Source organism: Leuciscus leuciscus (assembly GCF_965113295.1).
Source record: "Leuciscus leuciscus genome assembly, chromosome: 15".
NCBI classification, from domain to species: Eukaryota; Metazoa; Chordata; class Actinopteri; order Cypriniformes; family Leuciscidae; genus Leuciscus; species Leuciscus leuciscus.
In genome coordinates, this window is record NC_138739.1 from 4,475,390 (window position 1) to 4,503,162 (window position 27,773).

At 43.7% G+C, this 27,773-nt stretch overlaps 2 protein-coding genes across 2 annotated transcripts; one reads left to right on the forward strand and one right to left on the reverse strand.

Annotated features, from left to right (window-relative positions):
* Positions 1 to 152: 152 nt before the first annotated feature.
* On the forward strand, positions 153 to 12,530 carry lim2.2 (lens intrinsic membrane protein 2.2). The gene is made up of 5 exons (XM_082139573.1): positions 153 to 785; positions 10,035 to 10,225; positions 10,657 to 10,794; positions 11,479 to 11,613; positions 12,395 to 12,530. The coding sequence occupies exons 2-5, from the start codon at positions 10,048 to 10,050 to the stop codon at positions 12,463 to 12,465; spliced, it is 522 nt and encodes a 173-aa protein (XP_081995699.1). The 5' UTR covers positions 153 to 785; positions 10,035 to 10,047; the 3' UTR covers positions 12,466 to 12,530.
* Positions 12,528 to 27,239, reverse strand: gpr35.2 (G protein-coupled receptor 35, tandem duplicate 2). Its single transcript, XM_082139359.1, has 2 exons — positions 26,998 to 27,239; positions 12,528 to 14,997 (listed from the first exon to the last, which is right to left on the reverse strand). Exon 2 carries the CDS (start codon positions 14,988 to 14,990, stop codon positions 14,040 to 14,042), a length of 951 nt encoding a protein of 316 aa, XP_081995485.1. The 5' UTR covers positions 14,991 to 14,997; positions 26,998 to 27,239; the 3' UTR covers positions 12,528 to 14,039.
* Positions 27,240 to 27,773: the final 534 nt, after the last annotated feature.

The window sequence follows — 27,773 nt, forward strand, 5'->3', positions numbered from 1 at the left end:
AAACAGTCTGGACCGATACTTAAAAATCCAAATGTAAATTTTTAATTGAGTCATTGTTGATTGTTTTATTCAGAAGCATTTAAAATGTAGGAATTCAAAGGAATCGCGATGTGCGATTTTATTACACGATTCGTTCCTATTGGCATCCACATATTTTGATGCAAAATCAATAGTTTTCCAATTTTTATTGAATCTGCACATGTGATTCCTATAAAGCTAACAATTGTTGGTTCACTGAAAGTTGTGGAAAAGTTGTTTGTTTCTGCTTCCCATTACGGATATTCTAAACATTTGTTATCCAGGAACGTTTTCTTTACGTAAATAGAACGTTCCTGTTAGGTTTGTATAACATTCACCTATTTGGTTTCCAAGTACCATATGGGAACGTCCCCACCATAGTTTGCTCATTTATTACAGTGTTTACTTGCATGTTGACGTGCTGGTGAGGTTTCTTCATCCTTCAAACCCAAATCCACGCGTTCTGGATGGATTTGACCTGTGAGGGAGGCCTGAGGCGACGCGCGTCACGAAACGTCCCACGCCGCGGGACACAGTGACGCAGAAGAAGACTGGAGAGATTGTGAGGATAGGGGAGGGAGAGAATGAGTAAACATGAGGACGAGATGCAGAGAAAGATGCGGATTACCTCACATCTCACATGTCTGACTGGATGATTCGCTCTATTGTGGCGGGAACAATAACGGTCGCCGCGCGTGGCGGGATTAAAACCCCAGAGGCGCGCGGACGGAGCGCAATCTTCGCGGGAGACTGTAACCGTCAGAGAGGTACATGAAGCTGGAGTTTATGTTATTAACTAGTTTCTTAAACTTATTACACCTACTTTATTAGATGTTTTATACATAAAAAAGGACAATCCGTGACTTTTTGTGGAAATCTTAATGCGTTTGCTCATCTTGCAATGTTTTGATCATCGCACTTTTGTTGTGTTTTAATCGTTGAGTTGATGTAAACAAAAGCCTGGTTTGTTCATTTGTAATGCATATAATGGCTGATTTCGTGAGATTCGTTATGAATGGCTCTCTTATTTGTCCTCTGAATGAGTAGTTTGTGTGTTGGCAGCGTCCAGGCTCGAGTTGGAAATGTGCTGATCCAGTTTGTGCTGCGCACACGATTCGCATTGAAAACGCTCGTATGCATATTATTATAAACTGATGAAGCTTGATTGATCGGCTCGATTCGAGCCAAATGCTGATGCCACTAAACTGCTATTGTTCACATCCCGTGAAAACGTTTCTATTTATAAAAAGTTTATGGCACCTTTTCTAATTCTGTTTTACTTTAAAATAATGTATCTCTCCAAAAGTGGCATCATTGGAGATCTTCAGACAACTTTAGATATCTTTATCTTTAGATAAGTATTTTTAGAAGCAAAATAAAAGGTGGATAAAAGTTTTTCATATGCTATTGTTGGAATTTAATGATACAATTTTAAATACTTGTTAACATTGTATATTTTAAATGATACGTTGTATCATTATAAATAAAAAAATATTCTAAATGTTTTAATCTATATCAAGCTTTGGTTTCATGTATATGTTGTTCATTTATTTAAAAAAAAATAGCCTAGATAGAGTGAATTGCTCGTATGATGATTGATAGGTTGTTGTTATCATGTTGTTAAAGTTATAATTGTATTTATCAAATTGTTTATTAATATTTACATTTTATTGCATACATTATTGTTTTATATTTATTATACAAATGTACATTTAATTTATCCTATAATTTATTATTATTATTATTCATTTAGATTTTTGTTTATTAATATATGAATTAACTTCTTATATATATTTAAAAAAAGGTTGAATGTAATTTTCCTATTATTTATTATTAATAGTAATTGTTAATTTACCTTTTATATTATTATAATAATATAAAAAAGAAATGTTGTACATTTATTACGAAAATATAAATTGAATTTATCTTAATGTATTATTTTTTTACATTTAGATTGGTTTATTAATACATTAACATTCTTATTTTTTTATTATTGTTGCTTATATTGTATTTTTTTTATTCAACTTATAAATGTAATTGTCCTATTATTTATTATTAGTAGTATTGTTCATTTAACTATTCTATTATTAATAATACTAATGTTAATAATTTACCTTTTTATTTGTTTATTTTATATATTCATTTGCATTTTATATTATAAGTATTTATGTTGTATATTTATTATAAAAATATAAGTTTAATTGATCCTATAATTTATTATTTCAAATTTGTTTTGTATAATAATTTTTTAATTAAATTTTAGAGAATATATTGTATATTTATTATTAAAGTTATAAATGTAATTTTCCAATAATTTATTATTATTATTGAAAACCTGAAATAATCTAATTATATTAGTTTACTTTTTTTATACAAATTGTATTGTAACAATGGCATTTTGCCTACATTTTTTACATAGTGTATGTTTTAAAGTGTATCAGAAGAGGAATGAATAAGCTGAACAATATTTTTGAAGAAAATAGAGAGAAAATGTGGTGTTTGCCAAATGTTGCCATGCAGTTGCTAGGTGTGACGAGGAGTCAGCAGAAGTGGGATCCATGTGCGGCTTTATTGTAGACAGTAGGAGAACAACAGGCAGAGGTAAATCACCAGCAAAAGAGATATCAAAGGCAAGGCAGAAACGTAACGATACGACAGGCAATGGATCAGGGCAGGCAGCAGGCAAACGGTAAACCCAGGTAAGCAGGCAGCAATACGGGAATACAAGGTAAACAGTCCAAGATCAAACACAAGAGATCAATATACTAGGAATAACATCTGTCTGAAATGTCTGCAATGGCAAAAACAAGACTTTGTAGTGAGTGTGTTTGTGACATAAATAGTCCATGGGATTGGGATCAGGTGTGAGAGTAATCAGCACCAGGCACGTAAAGATGGAAAACGTAGACCGGAGTCAATCCTGACGTGAGGAGGTGATCGACGCCAGGGTCTTCCACGAGGGCCGGTCTATCTGGATGGGTTCTATGGAAGTCGGCAATGAGAGATGGGTCTAAAATGTCGTCTGATTTGACCCAAGACCACTCATCTGGAACATACCCCTCCCAGTCCACGAGGTATTGTAGTAGTCTGCCCCTGCATCTGGAGTCCAGGAGTTCATGCACTTGATAAGCCTCCTCGCCAACCCTGATGATAGGAGGGGGGTCTCTGGTCACTGGCCTCATCTAGATCCTCCTCTCCTCTCAAACCACCAGCGGGCTTGAGCAGAGAAACATGAAAGGTTGGTAAGATACGGTAACTGGAAGGAAGAGCCAAATGGTATGAGACTGGACTAATCTGTATGATTATTTTGAAGGGACCCACGTACCTGGGACTGAGTTTTCGGCAGGGTAACCTGAGTCGAAGGTCCCGAGTAGAGAGCCAGACCCATTTTCCAGGGCGATAATCAGGATGAGGACGGCAGGAGTGGTCAGCCTGTTCCTTCTGGCTCCTCACCGCCCTTTGAAGATGCACATGTGCTTTGTTCCAGACGTTCTCACTCCTTTGCAGCCAATCATTTACCGCTGGTAGCTCGGAAGGTTCTCCCGACCGTGGGAATAGAGGGGGTTGATAGCCCAGGAAAGCATTGAAAAGGGGTTAATCCAGTGGAGGGTTTTCTGAGTGAATTTTGTGCATATTCTGCCCAGAGCAGATAACGATTCCAGTCTGTTTGGTTACGGTTACATCTAGGATGTCATCTCCGGTGACGGTAGGATCTGAGGTAACGGGTAAGTTCTTGGTTGATTAGACTGAGGGTGGTAACCCAAGGTCAGACTGATATTGAGCTTCTGGATGAATGCGGCCCACAAACGAGAAGTAAACTGAGGTCCTCAATCGGAGATGATGTCTTCCGGAAGACCATAGAATCAGAACACATAATTACACAGAGTTTCTGCTGTTTCAAGGGCCGAGGGTAATTTGGGTAGGGGAATGAGGCGACAGGACTTAGAGAAACGGTCGACTACGGTGAGTATTGTGGTATGACCTTGGGAGTTGGGGAGATCTGTGACAAAGTCGATAGCAATATGGGAATGGGTAAAGGTTGGAGTAGACCAGCAGGGGCTTGTGGAGATGATTTGGTCATTTGACAGATGGTACAATTCTGGATGAAAGTGATGATGTCGGATTGCAATGACGGCCACCAGAAGCGATTGTTGACGAGTTGATGCCCGGGTGACCAGAGCTGGGAGAATTGTGCACCCACTGGATAACTCTTCTACGGAGTGTCGTAGGCACATAGGTGCGACCTGGGGGACAGTCAGGTGGTTCAGAGTTCTGAACATCAGTAATCTCAGTCATGAGGTCCCACTGTACCGGTGCCACGATGATAGTGGAAGGAAGGACCGGTTCGTTGGTAAGTGGTGATAATGCGGATTCATGTTGCCTGGAAATGGCGTCTGCTTTGATGTTCTTGGAACCAGGTCTGAAAGTTATCTGGTGAAAAATAATGCCCATCTTGCCTGTCTTAGATTGAGTCTTTTAGGTTTCGATTATCATAATACCAGGAAGGGATATTTGCTTCCCTCCAGCCAGTGCCGCCATTGCTCAAACGCTGCCTTCATGGCCAGAAGTTCCCAATTCCCAACGTCATAATTTTGTTCAGCAGATGTGAGTTTCCGTGAGTAATATGCGCAAGGGAGGAGTTTGGGCAGATTGCCTTGTCTTCGAGAGAGTACTGCGCCGATGCCTGTGCTGGATGCCTGTGCTGGATGCGTCGACCTCTACAAAGAACTCACGTTCAGGGTCAGGATGATGTAAGATAGGGGCTGTAGTGAAGCATTCCTTTAACTCTTGGAAGGATTTTTCTGAAGCTGCAACCACGATAGACGATGTCCTCCCCTCTTAAGCATGGAAGTCAGAGGTGTTGCAATGATGCTGAAGTTTCTGATTATGCTGAAGTTTCTGATTAAGCATCTGTAAAAGTTGGCGAAACCTAAGAACCGCTGTAACTCCTTAACTGTAGTTGGTTGGGGCCACCCCAAAGACTGCATTCACTTTGCTGTCGTCCATGGTGACTACCTCGGTACTGATGATGTATCCGAGGAACGAAATTGAGGTTTGGTGGAACTCCAACTTTATGCCAAGGCAGAGAAGTGTATGTTCAATGAGGCATTGCAGAACGGTTCAGACATGGTGAATGTGATCTTCCAGGGTGTTGGAGTAAATGAGGATATCGTCGATATACACAATGACCCACTGATACATCACTGATGAAGGCTTGGACTATTGACCAGCCCGAAAGGCATAACCAAATATTCATAGTGGCCTGTGGCCGTGGAAAAAGCAGTCTTTGTCACGATCGGTTCAAAAACAAAACTGAGGACTCAATTGCAGAAAAATAGGATTTTAATAAAGGAAAAGGCAAAAATACAAGAACAAAACAAAACTCCCACGCGGGGGAAAACACTAGAATATATTAACAAACTTAAACACTGGAAACAAAACACAAGAACATTAGACAACGTAACAGCACAGTACAACAGACACAAGGAGACTAAATAGGGAGGCAAACAAAAGAAGGTAACGATGACAACAGGTGGAATTAATTAAACCAATAACAAGAAGGGCGGGGCTAACAATGAACACGAGCACATGGCTCAACATAACAAACACCCAAGTGCAAAACAAGACAGGACAAACTTGTGACATAACCCCCTCTTTAAGGAGCGGCTACCAGACGCTCCACTAGGACAGGAGGGACAGACCAGGACGGGACGGGAGGGACAGACCAGGGCGGGACGGGAGGGACAGACCAGGGCGGGACGGGAGGGACAGACCAGGGCGGGACGGGAGGGACAGACCAGACTGCCCATCAGGCGGCCAGGGTGAAGACTTTCCCTCGGGCGGCCAGAGTGGAGACTTTTCCTCGGGCTGCCAGGGCGGAGATCCTCCCTCGGGCGGCCAGGGCGGAGCAGATTGTCCATCGGGCGGCCAGGGTGGAGACTTTCCCTCGAGCGGCCAGGGCGGAGACCTTCCCTCTGGCGGCCAGGGCAGAGCAGATTGTCCATCGGGCGGCCAGGGCGGAGACTTTCCCTCGGGCGGCCACGGCGGTGAAGACCCCTCGGGCGGCCACGGCGCAGGAACTGGAACTGGCACCAACGGCTCAGGCACTGGAACTGGCACCACCGGAACTGGCACTGGAACTGGCACCACCGACTCAGGTTCAGGAACAGACACAGACATAGGCTCCGGCTCAGGAACTGACACAGACACAGACTCCGGTTCAGAAACTGGAACAGACACAGACTCCGGCTCAGGAACTGGAACAGACACCGACACTGGCACTGGAACTGGCACCACCGACTCAGGGTCAGGAACAGACACAGACATAGGCTCCGGCTCAGGAACTGGAACAGACACAGACACAGGCTCCGGCTCAGGAACTGGAACAGACACAGACACAGGCTCCGGCTCAGGAACCGGTTCAGAAACTGGAACAGACACAGACTCCGGCTCAGGAACTGGAACAGACACCGACACTGGCACTGGAACTGGCACCACCGACTCAGGTTCAGGAACAGACACAGACATAGGCTCCGGCTCAGGAACTGGAACAGACACAGACACAGGCTCCGGCTCAGGAACTGGAACAGACACTGGCTCCGGCTCAGGAACTGGAACAGACACCGACACTGGCTCCGGCTCTGGAACCGACACTGGCTCCGGCTCCGGCTCTGGAACAGACACAGGCTCCGGCTCAGGAACTGGAACAGACACCGACACTGGCTCCGGCTCCGGCTCTGGAACAGACACCGGCTCCGGCTCTGGAACCGACACCGGCTCCGGCTCTGGAACCGACACCGGCTCCGGCTCTGGAACCGACACTGGCTCCGGCTCTGGAACCGACACTGGCTCTGGCTCTGGAACCGACACTGGCTCCGGCTCTGGAACCGACACTGGCTCCGGCTCTGGAACCGACACTGGCTCCGGCTCTGGAACAGACACTACCACCGGCTCAGGAACAGACACCACCGGCTCAGGAACAGACACCACCGGATCAGGCATAAGAACTGGCTCCGGTTCAGGAACAAACACTAAAGGTTTGAAAGGCGTCTCCAGGATCCGAGCTAAACGCTCTAAATAGCCGGTCAGTGCCCCCCCGGCCATGAGAATGGGAATTTCCCGATCTGTCTCCAACTGGGCAGACGTGGCTAGAACCATCTCTGGCTGGGCAGATGTAATCTGAACAGTCTCAGACTGGACAGACGGGACATGAACAGTCTCTGGCTGGGCAGACGGGACGTGAACAGTCTCTGACTGGGCAGACGGGACGTGAACAGTCTCTGACTGGGCAGACGGGACGTGAACCGTCTCTGACTGAGCAGGCGTGACGTGAACAGTCTCTGGCTGGGCAGGCGTGACGTGAACAGTCTCTGGCTGGGCAGACGTGACATGAACAGTCTCTGACTGGGCAGATGCGACATGACCAGTCTCTGGCTGGGCAGGCGTGACATGAACAGTTTCTGACTGGGCAGACGCGACATGAACCATCTCTGGCTGGGCAGGCGTGATATGAACCTTCCCGGGAACCTCCAGGATATTAAACAGCGTTGAAAAATAATTCAACAATGTTTCAGCAGACGTCATGTCAGGGGACACAGACTCGGCAGGCATAACATGAACAGTCTTTGGCTGGGCAGACGCGACGAGAACAGTCTCCGGCTGGGCAGACGTGACGTGAACAGTCCCCGACTGGGCAGACGTGACGTGAACAGTCTCTGACTGGGCAGACGTGACGTGAACCGTCTCTAGCTGGGCAGACGTGACATGAACGATCTCTGGCTGGGCAGGCGTGACGTGAACCGTCTCTGACTGGGCAGACGTGACGTGAACCGTCTCTGGCTGGGCAGACGTGACATGAACAGTCTCCGGCTGGGCAGGCGTGACAGTCTTTCTTCTCCTTCTGCGTCTCGGAGTCCCCAAACTCTGGACCACTGGTACTGGAATCACTGGCGCTGGAGTCACCGGCGTTGGAATCATGGGAACATGTGAAGAAAAACGCTCGGGGCTGAACCTTGCCGGTCCTTGGTCAGGAAATGACCAAACTGGAGAATGCTGTCGGTGCCCACCTGTCGTATCTCCTCCCCTGCGTCCTCCACGAATTCCTCTAAATATGACCAGCCGAGTCCCTCTAAAAGATTCTCTGTCCCATGTTGTGGGTAAGGGTCTGCGAGAATCCATTCTGCTGAGTCCTCAAAAAATGGCTGTTACGTTCTGTCACGATCGGTTCAAAAACAAAACTGAGGACTCATTTGCAGAAAAATAGGATTTTAATAAAGGAAAAGGCAAAAATACAAGAACAAAACAAAACTCCCACGCGGGGGAAAACACTAGAATATATTAACAAACTTAAACACTGGAAACAAAACACAAGAACATTAGACAACGTAACAGCACAGTACAACAGACACAAGGAGACTAAATAGGGAGGCAAACAAAAGAAGGTAACGATGACAACAGGTGGAATTAATTAAACCAATAACAAGAAGGGCGGGGCTAACAATGAACACGAGCACATGGCTCAACATAACAAACACCCAAGTGCAAAACAAGACAGGACAAACTTGTGACAGTCTTCCCCTCATCTCCTTCACGGATTCTTATCAGGTTGTATGCGCAGTGCAAGTCGCGTTTTGTGAAATACTTGGCAGTGCGAAGTTGCTCCAGAGCTGCAGGAACTAACGGCAGTGGGAAACGAAATTTTACAGTAATTCCAATAACGCCTCGGTAGTCGATACAAGGTCGCATCCCACCATCCTTTTTACTCACAAAGAAAAACCCTGCTGATGCCGGAGAAGTGGATGGTTGGATGAACCCCTTTGCCATTTCTTCCTTGATATAGTTTTTCATAGCCTCTGATTCGTGTTGTGACAAGGGAAAAATCCTGCCCTTAGGAGGAGTGGTACCTGGAAGCAGGTCTATGGCGCAGTCACCAGCATACTTGTCAACACTCCCGTTTTCCCCAGGTTTCTCCCGTTTTTTAGCCCTATCTCCCGGACCCCTCCCGGTTTGTTATTTCTCCCTGGAAACTCCCGTAATTTGCATGGCCCAAAATCCTTTATGAATAATTGGACCAATATTTTTTGTCTAATGTTGACCAGTTGCCAGATCTTGTATTAAATGCATTATATTCACACAATCCACACACCATATACAATTTCAACCTGGCAACCTATAACCTAGTTGCGCAGTCGCGGAAAGTTTAATCCGAAAGCGAGCCGATAGACATGGCAGGTGTTTTCATTTATGGGTATTGCAATGTAAATAATACACTTAACACGTGTATTCTCGTCTCCAACCTCCCTCCGTCACTGTGTACGTTGCCATACGTCTTAGCTTTCCCAGAAACGCTTGCGGCAACTTCAAGCATAACAATTACAATTGTGGACTACATCGTCTTTCTGCAAATGTTTATCCTGGCTTTGCAATCCTATATTGGGGTCAGAAAAAGACGTTTAGAACACATTTTGTGCTGCTCGTCTGGATTACTATAGACGGAGGTTACGTTCGAGAAGAAGTTCGACAATAACCCCACCCCCAGCCTCCGACATTAGCATGACGTGGTAAAAGAACGGTTCTAGTCCAGCAAAGAGTTGGTGCAATTTTCCTGGCCGAGAACCGGTTCTTTGGCTGTCGAAACACAAAGAACTGGTTCGCGATTCGGCACCGGCTCCGAACCGGCACCAGCACTGCCTTGGTGGAAAAGGGGTATACAAGATCCTTGTACCCTAGAACAAGACATCGTAGTGAGTGTGTGTGTGTGTGTGTGACATAAATAGTCCATGGGATGGGGATCAGGTGTGAGGGTAATCAGCACCAGGCACGGAATAATGGGAAATGTAGTCTGAGTCAAAGTTAGTACTCCGGTGAGGGAGCCCTCTGGTGGTGATCAAAGGGAGCCACAGAGGCTTGATTTGTGACACTATGTTTTTTGCTGGTGATTTAAGGAATCAATCAAGGAAACTTTAAGCCTGAGATGTTTAATTAACCGTGTGTGTTTACCGTGTGTGTTTGTGCAGGACTCTCTCATTGATGGTGTTCACTCTGGTAGGCGGGGCCTCACTGTGTGGTGTGGTAGCCCTCGTGCTCCTCATCATCTCCACAGCAACAGACTATTGGATGCAGTATCGCTACTCAGGGAACGCAGCCAATCATGGCCTCTGGAGGTTCTGCATCAATCGCAAGTGCCACGCCCACACGCTCACCGTGGGTGAGGACAGTCTTGCAGATACACTACAGGACACTTGCAAAAATTACAATTATATATATATATATATATATATATAATTATATATATTTTTTTTTTTCATCCTTATCCTTCTGGGTTGGTCGAAATGTGTATTTTTATTTTTCAAAAATAGAATTTCATGGCATGTTCTATGAAAATGAAAATATAAAAAAAGAAACAAAAAAGTCTAGCTGATTATATCAGCATTGGAAGAATTCTTATATAATTTGAATAATTAATTTTCTTTTAAAAATAATTTTTATTCAGTTTCTATGACGATGCACAAAAATACTAATCAATCCATCATACATTAATTGTTTTCATACAGCAGTTTATAGATTCCTGCAGGACCTTGAGTATCCCAGAATGCTCTGAACCTGTTAGTGTGTAAAGTGTGTGTTTCTGCCCCGCAGCATTCTGGGACGCCACACGGGCCTTCATGCTGCTGTCGCTGCTGGGCTGTTTTGCTGGAGTGCTTCTGAGCATCACTGCGTCTAAACGAGGCCGAAGCAAACGAGTGCGGGCCGGAGGAATCGCTCTGCTTCTGTCCGGTGACCAAACACTACAACACTCATTAAAGATGACATTTCATTCAGTTAAAAACCTCATCCTTCCCTCGCGGGTCAACATGACCCGAAGCCCTAAAATTATACCTAATTTTTTTGGTCCAGAAGCTTATTTAATTTAATTTTGATCATATTTTTTCTATTTTTAATGCAATTTTATTAACCGTTAAATTACTAGATTTAATCAATAAATAAGTAGTCATTTAGTAATTTAAGCACATTCCTCACATTCTTTTAACTTTTAATTCAAAATAACTCACAATTTCATGCATAACCCTTTTAATTCAGCTCAAAATATCTTACATTGGGTGTCTTTGCTGAACTTGTGTGGGGAAAAAACAAAAAAAACCATGATATTTCATGACTCTAGAAAGTCAGTTCAGCTTCAGTATGCATTCAGATACACATGTAGACATTATAAACTAATTTTTTGGTAAAGTTTTAGCATTTTTAGTTAGAATTTTGAACATTTTTAGGTTTTTCTATGTGTACTGAAGCATTCCTCGTATCCCATTCATTACTTGGATTTGTTACTTTTTTAAATGTAAAAATTTTAAGAAATTCCGGGTCAAAATGACCTGAGGGAAGGATGAGGGTTAAACTAAATGTTTTAAACACTGATTCTGTGACGTGTCGTTTGGCAGTGTTGTCATTGCTGTTTTCCCGCAGGATTTCTCGCGCTCTTGGCTCTGGCGATCTACACCGGGATGACCGTCAACTTCTTCGGGAAGCGCTACATCGGCTGGAGGTTCTCATGGTCTTATATTCTGGGATGGATCGGCACCATACTGGCTCTGGCAGCAGGTCAAATATCCATGTGCACAAACAGAAAATGCTTTTTGAAAATCCAATTTAAGGAATAGATTTTTTTTTTTTTATATTCAAATAAAATGTTCTACTCCCATTTTTTATAATAAATATAATAATGGATAATATTATTAAATTTCTTCTCTTTTAAATTAGTCATAGCAAATGCTTATAGGATGGAGTCTAATGCTGAGTTCACACAACGATTTTAGGCCTGATTTTCGCTCGCCGACAGGTTTTGGGAGATCGTCGACAAATTCAAATGAATCATTGAATCAGAGTTTCATTTGTTTCACTTAATCGATTCAAACTGTTTGAAACCTTTCGGAATCGATCATTAAATCAGTCAGTTGAATGAATTGAACTGACCAACTCAAACCATTTTTGCTACTCAAGTTTACATTTCAAATGCAATTTGTAATAAACATTTGATAAAATTTGATTTGAATGGTCAAAATGCATAAAACGTTTTCAGTTATTAGTTGGAAATGGTGTGTAAATGCCCCCTAAGAGTGATGATGCAAGCGAATAATTGAATCAAACTTATGAATTGGTGAATCTACTCAACAGAATCGACTCAGTGATTCAAACGAACCGATTCAGTGAGTCGTATGATTCATCACCAACTACTAAACAGCGTTTTAGTCGTTTTCGCAGATCCGTGTAAACGGGGATCATTTTGACAACATTGACGTCGATGCGAAAAATGCAACAGACAAACCTTCCCGGTTTTCAGTACATGGTTGTTGTGTAAATCTCTGTGTTCTCTGTATTCCAGGAGTTCTGCAGCTCTGTGCTTATCAGAGAAGCTTCAGTGAAGCGACGCCTGTGAGTGTCTCTGACAGCTGAACCCTGAGCATCACAAAACCCTGAGCGCCTCAATCCTGGAGGGAAAATAAACTGCGTTTGGACTCTTTCTTGGTGCATGTTTTATTTTTCCAACTGAACTGATGGTGCAGCATTTAGTCATTGGCAGGTTAAAAACAGAAGCTTGTCTGTCCAACAGATGGCGTACCGACACAAAACACACTCTGATGAGCAATACATCTTCAGCACACAGACACTGATCAATGTACAGAAACACATCAGTAAACATCGTTAACAAAGCCTTAAAAAGTACACACATATATAATGTGTACTATGAAATAAAACTAGTGTTATAATATGCTTTAATTAAACAAGTGTTTGCTAAAATTAGTGTTTGATGAAACTGGCAGATCCTGAAAGTATAAAGATTATTATTATTTTTTTAATCATAATCATAATAATACATTTTATTTATAATGCGCTTTTCTAAAACCCAAAGCGCTACAGATAGTAAAAGCAAATAAAATACAGAAGTACAAGAATAATCAGAGTACAACACAGTAAAATACTAATCATGACAGTCTATAAGCAATTTTAAAAAGATGAGTTTTTAACAACTTCTGGAAACTGGCTAATGTGGGAGGATCCCTAACAATAAGAGGAAGTGCATTCCGTAACCTGAGTGCAGCAACAGAGACGGCTCTCTCATAGATTTTAATCTACAGGGAGGCTAAAGCGAATCAGTAGACCGAAGGGAACGGGAAGGCGCGTACAGGCTCAGTCACAGATGGAAGAAAGGGGCTATTTCTTGCATAGATTTGTATGTTAGTGTGAGGAGAGAAAAAAAAAAATCTGTTTAATGCATTAAAAATATTTAACGCAATTAACAAATATTTAAAAAATACTGTATGTTGTTTCTACATTACTTTGGAGATTCAGTGTGAAAGTATTAAAATATTAAAGCTGGGTAACGATTAATTGCATCCAAAATAAAAGTTTGTGTTTACATATAATTATGTTGTATATATAAATACACACATGCATGTATATATTTAAGAACAATTTGTTATTTATAAAATATTTATAATATAAAGTATGTATTGGCCTAAATATATAGCTATACAGTATAGCCTACATGCAAACATATTTTTTAAATATATACATGCATATGTGTGTATTTATATATATACACTACACATTCAAAAGACAACTGAAAACTCATCTCTTCTGTGAGCTAACCTCATAAAAAAACAAAATTAAAAAAATAATAATTTCTTTCCTTTTCCTTTAATCCTCCCTTATCGGGCTTATGCTACTCTGAACAATGCCTGAACTTCGTATTTTGAGCACTTCTTGCGTTGTTTTTGCCTCTTCACGATGACTTGCTTAATTTAGTCTTAAATTGTAAGTCGCTTTGGACAAATGTGTCTTTTAAATAACTAAATGTAAATGTACACATATATTATGTAAACACAAACATTTATTTTGGATGCGATTAATCGTTGCCCAGCACTAAAATATATTAAAACTGTAATGTTAGGTGCGATTAACCAATAGGGGCCTACATTTTTAATCAATTGACAGCATTGTCAAAATGTGTTTGAATTAGTGCTAAGTTATCGTGAAACCTTGCTATAATCACATTCATGTTCTTCATTCCTAGTTTTATTCGCGCAGCACAATAACCACGATGTTTTGGTGGCAAAGTAATAACTGAAACAGTCCAAAGCGCAGTTCATACTGGAGACGAACATCGCGAAGTGAACGAAATTATGCGCGAAAGACTGCACGTCACAACTGTACTCGGAAGCCTGCGCGATGTATTTAAAGAAAAACCCGAAGTGAACAGGGAAAAAACACACGACGAACACAATCAAGTTCGCCGTGATGATGAACACGCACTGGAGTTTCTCGGCACGGGATCCGATTTCCAACTGTTTCCTCAACGTGTAAATGACTCTAACGGAGCAAAACAACATGATGAGAAACGGCACGAGGAACCCGACGATGTCCAGCACGAGAATGAACGATAGCGGTAAGACCTCTTCTTTATTCTTCTGAAAGCATTTGATCGGTTTGTTATTCTTCGGATCGTCGACGTGATGAAATGCCGCGCTAAACGAGCACGTGACCAACCAAATGAGCGCGCAAACCACCAGAGCGTTCCTACGGGATAAAATAGACCTGGACTTCATGGGATACTTGATGGCCACGTATCGCACCACACTTATCGCGGTGACGGTGAAGATGCTCACGTACATGTTGATGTAATAAACCGACACAAGTATGTAACACAGCTCTTTATTGCTGTGGTCCCAGAGTTTGAAAAATTCCCATGTGTTTTCATAGGACACGATGCGGATGGGAAGGAGCACCAACACGACGCAGTCTGCGATGGCCATGTTGGTGATGTAGATGTTCATGTAGGTCCAGTCCACTCTGGGACGCCGGCAGAACATCACTAGGACGTATATGTTTCCCAGGACACCGAGGATGAAGGTGGGAATCAGTAAGGCAAGATGAATACTCTGGATGCCAGCGCTGATTTTTAGGGTGCAGTTCGACATCTTCAACCTGTGGAAAATTAAAATACACACTTTATTATTGCACTTCTTCTCAGACAGGAACATAGTGTCGGCCCACATCTGGTATGGATTCCACGCGTACCGGATCTGCCGACACTATATTGCAGTCTGGGTTTGCATTGCGTTGAGCCAATGCAGTTTATGGTGATTTTTATGGTATTTTAGTTTTTTTCTTTTGGGTTCTTTTTTTTTTAACCCAAGCGTTGGGTTACACATATTGGGTCACTATGTTTGGTTGTTTTCCAAAAATGTTGGGTCATTTTTTAAATTGTTGGGTAATTTCTAGTAATAACCCGGCTGTTGGGTTAACTGTTGGGCTGTTGGGTTACATATGTTGTATGTACACAATTATGTAGGCTATATTTACATTAAATTCTAGACTCCCCAATATTAGGTTTGTCATTTTAAAATGACATTTGTTGAGACATATTTATTGTTTTATACAAATAAACAAACTGTATTTGAAAACAAAGTGTATTTTATTTAATAAAATGTCATAAAAATAAATAACCTAACTGTTGTGTTACTTTTAACCTAACTGGCTTTTAAACCAATGCATTGGGTTAAAATAACCAGCAGTTGGGACGGTGGTATACCACCCCATAATTGGGTTACTCGTTGGCTTATTTTTAACCCAACAGTGAGTAGCTTTTTATCATAAGAGCCCTTCCACCAAAATTAATAAAAATGCTTCAAAAAACCAAGATATGGTGCAAAAAAAAAAAGTCTCTGTATAAGTTCTTGTTTTTAATATTTATTAGGCTATATCACACAAACAACAGTGCTGTTTTCCAGAATATCAGCACTGTAAAAAAAGATTGTGATTTTAACGGTAAAAGACTGTTAACTGGTCAACAGAAAGTTTCTGTACTATATACACGGTGAATAACTGTCATATCTAACCGTAAATTTAATGTAATTTTACAGAAAAATACTATTATATTTACAGTTTTTGGAAGTGAAAAAGAACAAGTCATTGTATAATTTACAGTGAAAACCTGTAAATTGACCACAATTCCTTGCGTGACACTTCACATTTTATGTATTTTTGTTGGAACAATTGTTTCTTCATAGTTTTCTTAGTTTTTTATATCAGTTATGTACATTATGGTTTTATGTTACAATTAATGTTGTTAAATTGTTTATTGCATTTTTAAAATGTCATGTGTGTTACCATGATGGTGTTTATAGTGTTTATGTGAACTAGTGCAAAATGCCCGTGCAAAATCAGTTTTTGTGTGTGTTTTTAGTAATTGTTGGTTTGGTGTGTTTGAGTGCTCATTGTTACAATTACACAGCAAAAGTTCAGTGACATTTTTATTTGTACATGGTAGAAAGCACACAGTGAACTCCGAGAAAACGCTATGCTTGAGCAAACAGTTTGTGAATAGGCAACTACAAATGATGCCCGCATTGAATAGGATATGTTTAGTTGGTGAATAGCATAGGCTACTATTACGCAGTAGCGATAACGTTTTAGCGCACCAGAATGAAATATAATGTTCAGAAGTAAACAGCATAGCTGACTTACAGATTCAGTTAACATCCACAAATGAATAAGCATGTCGATTCAGGGAACAGTGCAAAGTGCCTGTGCAAAATCCGTTTTTGTGAGCTGATCGCCGTCAAAAACGTTCAGGAGATATTTCTTGGCGACGGCTGATTCCAACAGTTTCAATATGATAAAAAATAACTTTTATATTGATTCAATGGATTAATTGCATTTTGGGAAAAAAAGTGTCATGAATTTATTGCATTTTTGGGGGGAAATAATCAGTTTTTATGATAGATCTTTGAAAATCAAAATCTGGATTTTAATTTTTTATGTTATTATAACCTAAAGATGCTATGTGAAAGTTTGAAACAGAAAATAGTCGTTTTCATCTTGCCACTTTCTTGGTAAAGAAAACGTACTCGGTTACTAACGTAACCTCGGTTCTCTCTAGAAGAAATTCCTCTAAGGAAGCCAAAAATTATCCTTAATTTTGTAATAATGCAAAACGCGTTGCGGCAGCATGCAGACATAGGCGAGGCAGCTCGCGCGCCTATTGGCTGCTCTGCGGCAACTGCAGCAGCCTATCGAGCGAGGCCTGGCGTGACGCCAGACCCAATCAGGGCACTTCGCGCCCGCTGCGTCACGTCCCGCCGAAATGGGCGTGGTCTAGGCCTATAAATACCGCTCGCAGGCAGCTATTATCTGGTTTTTCATCATCGAAGCAACCAGAGCGTGTGCATGCACGGCAAGATACGCAGTACTCGTTCCCTCTTCTAGAGAGAACCGAGGTTACGTTAGTAACCGAGTACGTTCTCTTACGAGAGGTCTCTCGTACTGCGTAAGATATCTTACGCTAGGGGACCCAATGCAAAACGCCGTGCATGCTGAGATCTGACACCAAAGACCCAAGGGCGAAAGCCCGGGGTACATATAGTGCACAATCACTCAGGGAACTCACAGGGAGTCCGGGAAGAGGGAGGGGCGAAGCCGCACTCTTCCACATATGGCAGCGTCGCTGAGACGCGAATTTCATCATACAGACAGGGCGGGGTACGGCCTGAACTGATGGGGGAATGTGGGTCTTACACAGTTTGCCCAGGCACATCTCGTGCTGCTACTTTTTACTGTCGAACATTGAGCTGTGCTCAGTAGACGCAGCATTCTGAGCTGATAGCATCAGGTCAGATAATACTGGTAAACTTAGACCGACAGCAGCCTGGCCTGCAGGGCGGGAACCTCTAGGTTATAAAACCTTATAAATGTAGACGGGGAGGCCCAGCCTGCCGCCATACAAATATCTTGCAAGGCAATCCCACTTGACCAGGCCCACGAAGAGGCCATGCCTCTCGTGGAGTGCGCTCTGACACCCAACGGGCACTGCATGCCCTTGGAGGCGTATGCCAGCGCTATAGCATCAACTATCCATCTGGATAGGCTCTGTTTCGACGCGGCTAGTCCCTTAGAACGTCCGCTAAATGAAACAAAGAGCTGCTCCGTCTGTCTGAAAACAGACGAGCGAGACACATAAGCTCGTAATGCCCTGACTGGGCAAAGGAGGCTCGCGTCTCTTTCCTCATCAGGGACCGGTAGGGCTAACAGGGAGATAACCTGCGCCCTAAACGGTGTGTTGAGGGATTTTGGAACATAACCGTGCTTAGGTTTGAGTATAACTTTTGAGTCATTAGGCCCAAACTCCATGCACGCCGCGCTCACAGAGAGCGCGTGTAGATCCCCTATGCGCTTCACTGAAGCGAGAGCCAGCAAAAACACTGTCTTGAAAGACAGGTGTTTCAAATCAATTGACTGTAAAGGCTCAAATGGCGCACCTTTCATGGCTTCCAGAACCGTAGAAAGGTCCCATACGGGGACTGAGGGAGGTCTGGGAGGATTCAGTCTCTTAGCCCCTCTAAGGAAGCGGATGACTAAATCGTTCCTTCCTATTGACTGACCAAGCGTTGTTCCTGAGAACGCTGCTATAGCCGCCACATAAACTTTGAGCGTGGAGGGGGCCCTGCCCTCATCCAACAGCTCTTGTAGGAAGGAAAGCACCTCCGTCACACCACAGTCTGTGGGTGACACACCACGGGCTGTGCACCAGCCCGAAAACACTAACCATTTCGAGGAGTAGAGCCGTCTCGTAGACGGAGCTCTAGCCTGCGTGATCGTGTTTAATACTCCTTTAGGGAGTCCAACATGTACCCGTTGATGGCCCAGACATGAAGGGACCATAGTTCCGGGTGAGGATGCCAGATCGAGCCGTGGGCCTGTGAGAGGAGGTCTCTCCTCACTGGTACTGGCCACGGGGCAGTACTTGCTAACTGCATCACGACTGGGAACCAAGATTGGTTTTCCCAGAACGGTGCCACCAGCAATACTGAGCATCCTTCTTCCCTGATCCGTTCTATCACCTGAGGCAGGAGAGAGACGGGGGGAAAAGCATAGAGCGGGCGGCGGGGCCACACATGGGCCAGCGCGTCCCTGCTCTTGGAGAAAAATTCCGGACAGTGAGCGTTTTCTTGAGACGCGAACAAGTCTACTTCCGCTCTGCCGAATTTCTTCCACAGCAGTTGGACTGTCTGTGGGTGTAGAGACCACTCGCCTGCCGGAACATTGTTCCTGGACAGTCTGTCCGGTCCTATATTCAGGAGCCCTGGCACGTGCGCTGCTCTGAGCGAGCGCAGGTTGCACTGAGCCCATACCAGGAGGCGTTCTGCCAGCCTGTACAGGTTCTTGGACCTGAGGCCGCCCTGGCGATTTATGTAGGACACCACAGACATGTTGTCCGAACGGACCAAGACGTGGCGTCCTTTTATTTGGGGACAAAAACGCGTCAGCGCGTTGTCTACTGCCAGCATTTCGAGGCAGTTTATGTGCAGGAGCTTTTCCCGTTCCGACCACTGGCCGAAGAACGGTCTGCCCTCGAGCAGCGCTCCCCATCCCGAGGTGGACACGTCCGTGGACACCACTTTCACCCTCGAGGAAGTCCCCAGGCTTACACCTGATTGGTACCAGTCGTTCGCTCTCCAAGGTTTCAGAGCTGTGACGCACTTCTGATTGACCCTGAGGCGAAGCGAACCGGATGCCCACGCTCTGCGTGGGACTCGCGCTTTCAGCCAAAACTGCAGCGGGCGCATGCGGAGCAGGCCCAGCTGGAGCACTGATGATGCTGAGGCCATGAGACCTAGCATCTTCTGAAATTTCTTGAGCGGGACAGACGCGCCGCAGCGAAACGAGTTCGCTGTGCGTTGAATGTCTACCGCGCGCTGTGGTGATAGTCGCGCTATCATGGACAGCGAGTCCAATTCTGTGCCCAGGAAAGATATCTTCTGACTGGGTGACAGAGAGCTCTTCGCCCAATTGACACTGAGACCCAAATCCTCGAGGTGATCGAGTAAAATGGTCGTGTGTTCTATGAGCACTGCGCGAGATTGCGCTAGAATCAGCCAATCGTCCAAATAGTTCAGTACTCGCATGCCTCTCATTCTGAGGGGTGCGAGCGCCGCATCCATGCACTTCGTAAATGTACGGGGTGCCAGGGACAAACCGAACGGCAGGACTGTTACTGATATGCCTGGCCCTCGAAGGCGAATCTCAAATATCGCCTGTGACGTGACGCTATCTGTATTTGAAAATACGCGTCTTTCAGATCTATTGACACAAACCAATCTCCTTGGCGAGTCTGCACAAGGATTTGTCTGGTCGTGAGCATCCTGAACTGTCGCTTCACAAGCACTTTGTTCAGTTGCCTTAGATCTAGTATGGGTCTGAGACCCCCGTCTTTTTTCGGTACCAGGAAGTATCTGCTGTATAGCCCTCCTTCGCTCTGAACTTGAGAGAGAGGCTCTATGGCCCCTTTGCTCAATAGTTTCGCCACTTCAGCTCGAAGTAAATGTGCTACTTCTGTTTTTACCGTGGTCTCGACGCGCGCCGCATAGCGGCGAGGGCGTCGGCGAAACTGTAGCGAATAGCCTCTTTTTATAATGTTCAGCACCCACTTCGAAACCCCGGGCAGCTTTGCCCATGCGTCCGCATGGATAGCTAGGGGTTGAATACGAAGCGCGCTCCGCTCGCTCAGCGATGGAGAAGCTTCGGCGTGCTGCAACACAAGCGTCGCGCTCGTGACATTTGAGGCATGGGGCGCGCTGATAACAGCGGGCAGATTGCCCGCGCTCGACTCCTCTGCGGTGGTCAACCGCGAGGGGGAGGGCTGGGCGGTTCCCGTGGGAACTGTCATGTCTATGTGTGGATGTGGGCGCAGGACAGCGGGCACATTTATCACACCGAAAGCATCGTTCGCTTGCGTGAAGCGAGTGCACGTTGGTTTCGTTTTTACAGAAACCGTGAGACATGCATAACGTGGTGTTAGTGGGCACTGGGTAGTGGGCACATTCACCATGTTTGAAGCGCAACCGATCTGAGTCGGTTTTATGTGCGCGAGCCCTGTGTGACAGGCTGTGCTTGTGTGTAGGGATGGGCACTGGGCAGTGGGCATTCTAACTACACATGAGACACCATCGGCCGTGGCCGGGACACCAGAAAATACACTCTTTTGGGGATTTATCTGGGTAGCCGTGAAAACGGCATTTGTGTGCAGGCAAGCGGGTGACAGAACCGGCTTGTTGGCTGCAGAAAACACTGGAACAGTCACATTTGCTGGAACTGGACGAGCGAATAGCTTTGGTGTGAGTCTGGCCGCAGCGGGACTTGAACACCGTCGTTTTCCTAGCTGTGCTAGGACGACTTCGGGGCCTCGGGCTTCACCGTAATCCTAGGTCGCGGGCCATGCACGGCGGGGCGGCGACCGGATGAGTGGGAGCAGATCTTTGACGGAGGATCCAAAGAGGCCTGTGGCGGAAAGCGGGGCGTCGAGGAACGCGGTGCGCTCAGACTCGGCCATTTCCGAGAGCGTCAGCCAAAGATGTCTCTCAGTCACGGTGAGAGAGGCCATATTCCGTCCAATGGCCTGCGCTGCAGACTTAGTAGCACGGAGAGCGAGGTCCGTGGCACTTCTTAAGTCCGGCACGCAGATCACGTCAGGTCCTTCCTCATCCAGCTTACGGAGGAGATCGGCCTGGAAGATCTGAAGCGTTGCCATGGTGTGCAGCGCTGACGCAGCTTGCCCGGCGGCGGAGAAAGCGCGGCGGAGCAGGCTTGACGTCGTGCGGCAAGCTTTAGAGGGTAGGGCCGACTTAGCGCGCCGTCCAGCGGAGGGCGGGCCGCTATCGCCTCTTCGACCGGCGGCAGCGAAAGGTATCCTTTGTTTTTGGCATCGTCAACTGCGGAGAATGCCAAAGAAACAGCAGGACGCACTCTAGCTGAATAGGGGGCGTTCCAGGACTTGGCGACTTCTTCGTGCAACTCAGGAAGAAAAGGCGCCGGTCTGGACGCAGGCGAAGCGCGCTCCCCAGGCAGGAAAAATCCATCCAGCCGGTTGTGAGCAGGCTGCTCAGGCGAAGACCACTCGAGGCCGAGGCTCGCCGCGGCCTGTGCGAGTACTCGCATGAGCTCCGTCTCGATGGACGCTCTCTTGCCTGACGACGTGCGGGCAGGGGGCGTGGGGTCCTCAGAGCCCGCCCAATCCTCACTGCCTGACGCCAGGATAGAGCAGGAATCATCCTCTCCCAGCAGGGCTTCCTCATCAGCGATGTCAACGGAAGCGGCGGCAGACGGCGGCCGCCGTCCGTCAGGAAGCGAGGCTGACGAAGCCGGGGAAGCAAGCGGGCGAACCGGCGAGCTTTGGCGGCTGAGGGAGGGTTCCGGGGCCCGCTGGGCACGGCGCTTTTTACGGCGCGACGCCGCGGCGGGCGGGGGAGCAGTCTCGGTGAAGAAGGCCAGGCGAGTCCTCAGAGTCGCCATTGCCATCAGCTCGCAGTGAGGGCAGCCGCCGTCAGCGAGCGCGAGAACTGCATGTTCCTCACCCAGGCAGGAAACGCAAACCACGTGGCGGTCCCCGTCGCTGAGTGTGGCTCTGCACGAGCCGCAGGAAGGCATCTTGAAAAAGACGCTAGCTCTTTTAGAATGTGTGTCGCGGCGGCGACACACACACACAAATAGAGTACAGTGTAACAGAAAGGATATAAGCGCCGGAAAGCGCAGCAGGAAGGCAGGAAGGCGGCGCGGCCAGCGACTTCAGTGACTCGTCCCGCTGAAGGTGCTCTCTCTCAGACGGCGCGGCTTCTTCTCCAGCTCCAGCGATGCATGTGCTTCGCTTGAAGGATGAAAAATCAGATAATAGCTGCCTGCGAGCGGTATTTATAGGCCTAGACCACGCCCATTTCGGCGGTACGTGACGCAGCGGGCGCGAAGTGCCCTGATTGGGTCTGGCGTCACGCCAGGCCTCGCTCGATAGGCTGCTGCAGTTGCCGCAGAGCAGCCAATAGGCGCGCGAGCTGCCTCGCCTATGTCTGCATGCTGCCGCAACGCGTTTTGCATTATTACAAAATTAAGGATAATTTTTGGCTTCAATATCTCGCGGAAAAAGGATTTTCCCCGAGCGTAAGATATCTTACGCAGTACGAGAGACCTCTCGTAAGAGAACACATTTTTACTCAAATTAATCAAAATGGATTTATCACGTTCTGGAACCAAACTATAATATTCAGAAGTAAACAGTGTAGCTGACAAGAGTGTTTATGTCAGAATGTTTATTTTTAAACCACAACCTTCTTGGGGCTTCTTTGACCGATACAACCTTCTAATGTCAGAATGTTTATTTTTAAACCACAACCTTTTAAAAATGATATATTTAACGATATCTTTAGCATTTCTCATCCAAACAACGTCAAACTTGGCACTGCACTTACTCGTGCCCGTAGCGAGACACCTGTCGAGTTTGAAATCCATCGGACTAACGGTTCCACAGACACACACACAGACAGACAGACAGACAGACACACACACACACAGACAGACAGACACACAGACAGACAGACGTTCCTGTAATTTAAAGATAGATGAGACTGTGCAGCTTCTATAAATAAGTTTTAATTTTCTCAGTTTGTGGAAAAGCTGCTTGTGATGAGTTTTGATTCATCATGTGACTCATCACTGCTGTGATTGGTGGTCGTCAGTATATTTCAATGATACAAAACACATATTAGTTCTTCAATGGGTCGTCGGTAAATTAACATTGTCAACAAATTATATATGTTTTTTTGTTTTTTTTGCTGTAAATTTAAGTCTGTAAAACCTAAAATGTTGGTACCATATTTTTTACGGTAAATGTCTGGCAACCACAGCTGCCAGTTTTTACCGTAAATTTTACAGATTTATTTTTACAGTGCACGTTTGCAAATGCTATATTGATTTTAAACAGCAATTCAATAAACTAAGTTAATAGGCGGCTTACGTCTTGGACACAATATTGTCCTCTAATTCGCCAACGTAAATCATTCCAAGGGGCCGTTCGGTATTTATGGAATGGACCACCGGAGGAAAATAGGGGAGGGTCATATCTTTTTATTCTTTGTTGAGGGGAGGGTCATCCAACTTTTTGTAGTCTAGGGGAGGGTCACCCAACTTTTGTATTCATGAAAACAGCAAAATTTCAAAGTGGCTTGTTTTGTGCATGTTTTTCCATCGCTATCAGATGCGTCTGACCAAACAAAAATCCCGTTTGGCGCTGTTTGACAGTGCGTGCGCGCTTCGGGGCGTACACGCTCAGAAAAAGTGCATCATGTCAGAACAGAACGCCAATGAAATGTTTACCCGGCAAAGCTTTAAAGCACGAGCAAATAATGAACTTTTGTGATTGTGAGTAAATGCAGTGTCCTGTGAGTGTAACTCTACCGCTGCATTAACATGTGATGTGAATGTACGTCGAGTTTTACAGGATTGGGACTGAGGCGCCAGAACTGCAGCTGATAGAATGTGCGCTGTTGCACGATACTACCATCTTTTAGTTTCCATGCTTATTATGTTTCCACAACAATGTTAGTGAGTAAATCTACTGAAATGGCCACCATAACAGTGGAGTGTGATGTGTAAGATGAGAAAGCAGAGGTTAACGCCCGTTTCACACATCCTCCGTGTCGTGTGCAGTGTGTGTGCGGTGCAGGAGCAGCACACGCTATAGTGCTTTCATATGCTGCGTTTGCAGTGTGTAACTGATCCGCGGCTGTACCACAAACACATAGCCTACTCACTATTTTTATTTCAAATCCAGAAGTTATCAGCAACTTTTATTTTAAAAAAAAAGTTTTGTCAGCATTGCGATTCTCTTTATACACATAAACACTCTTTAATAGACGTATTCACGTTTAAACACAATTTAAACAACGTATTATTCAATGCATTACCTCTATATAGATTTATATATTAAGTTGCTCAAGCAAGTGGTAAAATATTTAACAATGTACAAATTAAAACTTAAAATTGACAAAAACAGCCGACTCTCATGCCTTTTCTTTTGCATTTAAAGCGCAAGCGCAAACCAGTACAGAAGTAATCAATAAATTATCTGGGAGGGTCATGCCTTTTTTCACAATCATTTTGGAGGGACATAGAAAACTGTATTGCTGGCGAAGGGAGGGTCATGTCTATTCTGACGATAGATCTCAAAACTCCTCCGGTAGCCCCTTAAATAAAAAACCAACAGTCCCCAAGTATTAGAGCCATTGCATCTTCGAGCAACACGGTTTCAGTTTCGTTCGTTTTTGAAGAATCATTGTAATGAATGACATGACCACACACTCACTCACTTCTGCTTTGTCCCTGAATGAATCAGACACATCGAACGAATCGTTAGAGTGAATGATTCAATGACTCACACCTTAAGAGGATCATTTGCCGCCACCTACAGGTGGTTTTAGTATAATTTAATTTTAGCTGAGGGACGAAGATTGAATGATGTTTGGTTTCGCTTGTGATTGTAACATCATCTCTATTATATTTACAATGTTATCTCATATTTCACTCTTAATAGTCTATTTATAAACGCATTCTATCTCTTTAGCTAACCCTAGTGAAAAAAGTATACTTTATTGTTTTTGAAAATATATTCCCTTTTTCAATAGTAGCCTACATTGCAAATATACTAACCTTTTACCTATTTTCACAATACAACTTTTAACACACTTTAAAATAATTGTACTTTTATATTTTCTAAAAATATAGGCGATTTTAGAAAATATACTTGAAGTGAAAATTCTGTTTATTTTTTAAAAGTGTATTTATTTGCACTTCATTAAAAATATATTTTAGGTATAGCCTATTTTAACAGTGCTGGAAATGATCATTGTAACAATGCATTGAAAGTGCACATGTGTTTTGCGTGTTCAGTCTATAGGTATGCGCGTTTGAATATATATGTGCGCAGGCGTGTAGTCTTTCTTTACAAATTGACCTCAACAAATTACTTTTCTGGCCTTAAAAATTCATAATACATAATTTTTTTGTCGCCTCCGCGTATCCATGTGAACTGGAATCATTTTGACAACGTTTTATCTGTACAGAGGTATTTTGTACATAGCTAGGTATTATTTATTTAATAATGTGCATTTGTTATTGAAGACAAAGTGTGTAAAACTTATGGTTTATGCTTGTATGTTTCGAAGACACTCGTAATGAATTTGTAATGTACTCGTAACACAAATAAAGTACACTTTAATATCTCTAATCAAGCATGTAATTAGTCCCTACAGGCATTTAGTGTACTTTTGTATACTAAATTGGAAGAACTTCAAGTATATACTTGAAGTTGTTCCAATTTAGTACAGAAAAGTACACTAAATACACTTGAAGTTATGCTTTACTACAATTTAATTACAACTAAAATTAAATATACTTAGTACAAAATTTGTTGTTTCAAAATAGCACACTTCAAGTTAACTAATCATTAACACACTTGAAGTATACTAAATTAGTCTGGATGCAAGCATACTTAGCATTTTGAAAGCAGCATTTCATACAATGTTTTTAAAAAGCAAAGAAATATTTTTGAAAAGCAAAACTTGTTCAATGTTTTTATCACACATTAAGTGCATTAAATGTAATGCATTAGGCCTATACACAAATAAATACACTGAGATGGAGCTATAGATCACAGGCTACCTTTTGAGCAAATCTGCAACATCTCATACTTGTTTTGAATGTCTTCCCAGCAAACCTGTAGCCTTTCTTTCCCCGCAGCCGAAGTGTCGAATTACAACTCGGCCAGAAACCGGTCTTGGTACTAGTAGCCTACAGTGTTCGACTCTTTCTATATTAGTTATTAAAGTCTGCCAAGCAATCATATTTGTTAAAATTATTCATATATCACAGGTGGAGTTAAAATGTGAGAGAGCTCAAATTCAATGCTTTTTGTATTCTAAATGTGTCGCTCTCACGCAATATAACGTTTATGCAGACGTATTACAATACACATTATTACAATAGCAATAGCCCTATATGTCATATAACATGAGCATTAAGTGTCAATGAAAAAAAAAATACATTTAAGAAGTCAAACCAACACACACACACACACACACACACACACACAAAAACCACACTTACCTTTTCACATGCTCAACTAAAGAGAGAAAACAATGAGATCTGTTTCTCTACCAGTGGGGAAAACTCAGTTTCCTTCAAAACAAAAGCAGAAGCTTTTATTTGATATATGTAATGTATTATGCTCAAACGTGTAAATACATTAAGACGGAGCTGGAGCTGTACATCACAATCGTTCTTTGTTGGCAGCTTTCTCTTCGTTTGTTTCGGTTTTATCTGTTTCTGTCATCGTCTAGTCTAGGCACATTAACGATTCTGATTGTTCGTTCAAATGAACCGATTCGTTTGAGCGCATATCGTGTGAACGTCGACGAGGCATTTTAGGTGTTTGTTTTTTTTAAGTTAAATGCTGCCGTTCTCACTGAACCAGTTAAGTTAGGCTGTTAAGTTTTGTTAACTTAAGTTAGACCTCAGGCGGAGTTCCGCTTATATAATAATAATATAATATAGGAATTAAATAATTAAAGGATTAAAAGGGATTTCAGGGAATAAATAGCCTAAATAAAATAAGTTCTAGGTCTACTTGTAGATTAGGCCTATAAAAATTAAAGCTAGCCTATTTTAAAATCACACATTCAGTCTTATTCGTAGGCTATGTCTAATATGCAAACGTTTCTTGTCACGTTCATTTATGAATTACATGAATGATTTTCATAATAAATTTATCATTTGAATTTGAATAATTAAAAACGGCGAAATTTCATAAAAAAAAAGTGGAGTAGGCCTAGGCCTAGTTTGCATCACAAGACTATTAGGCTACTGTTGGTTGCTGAACATTT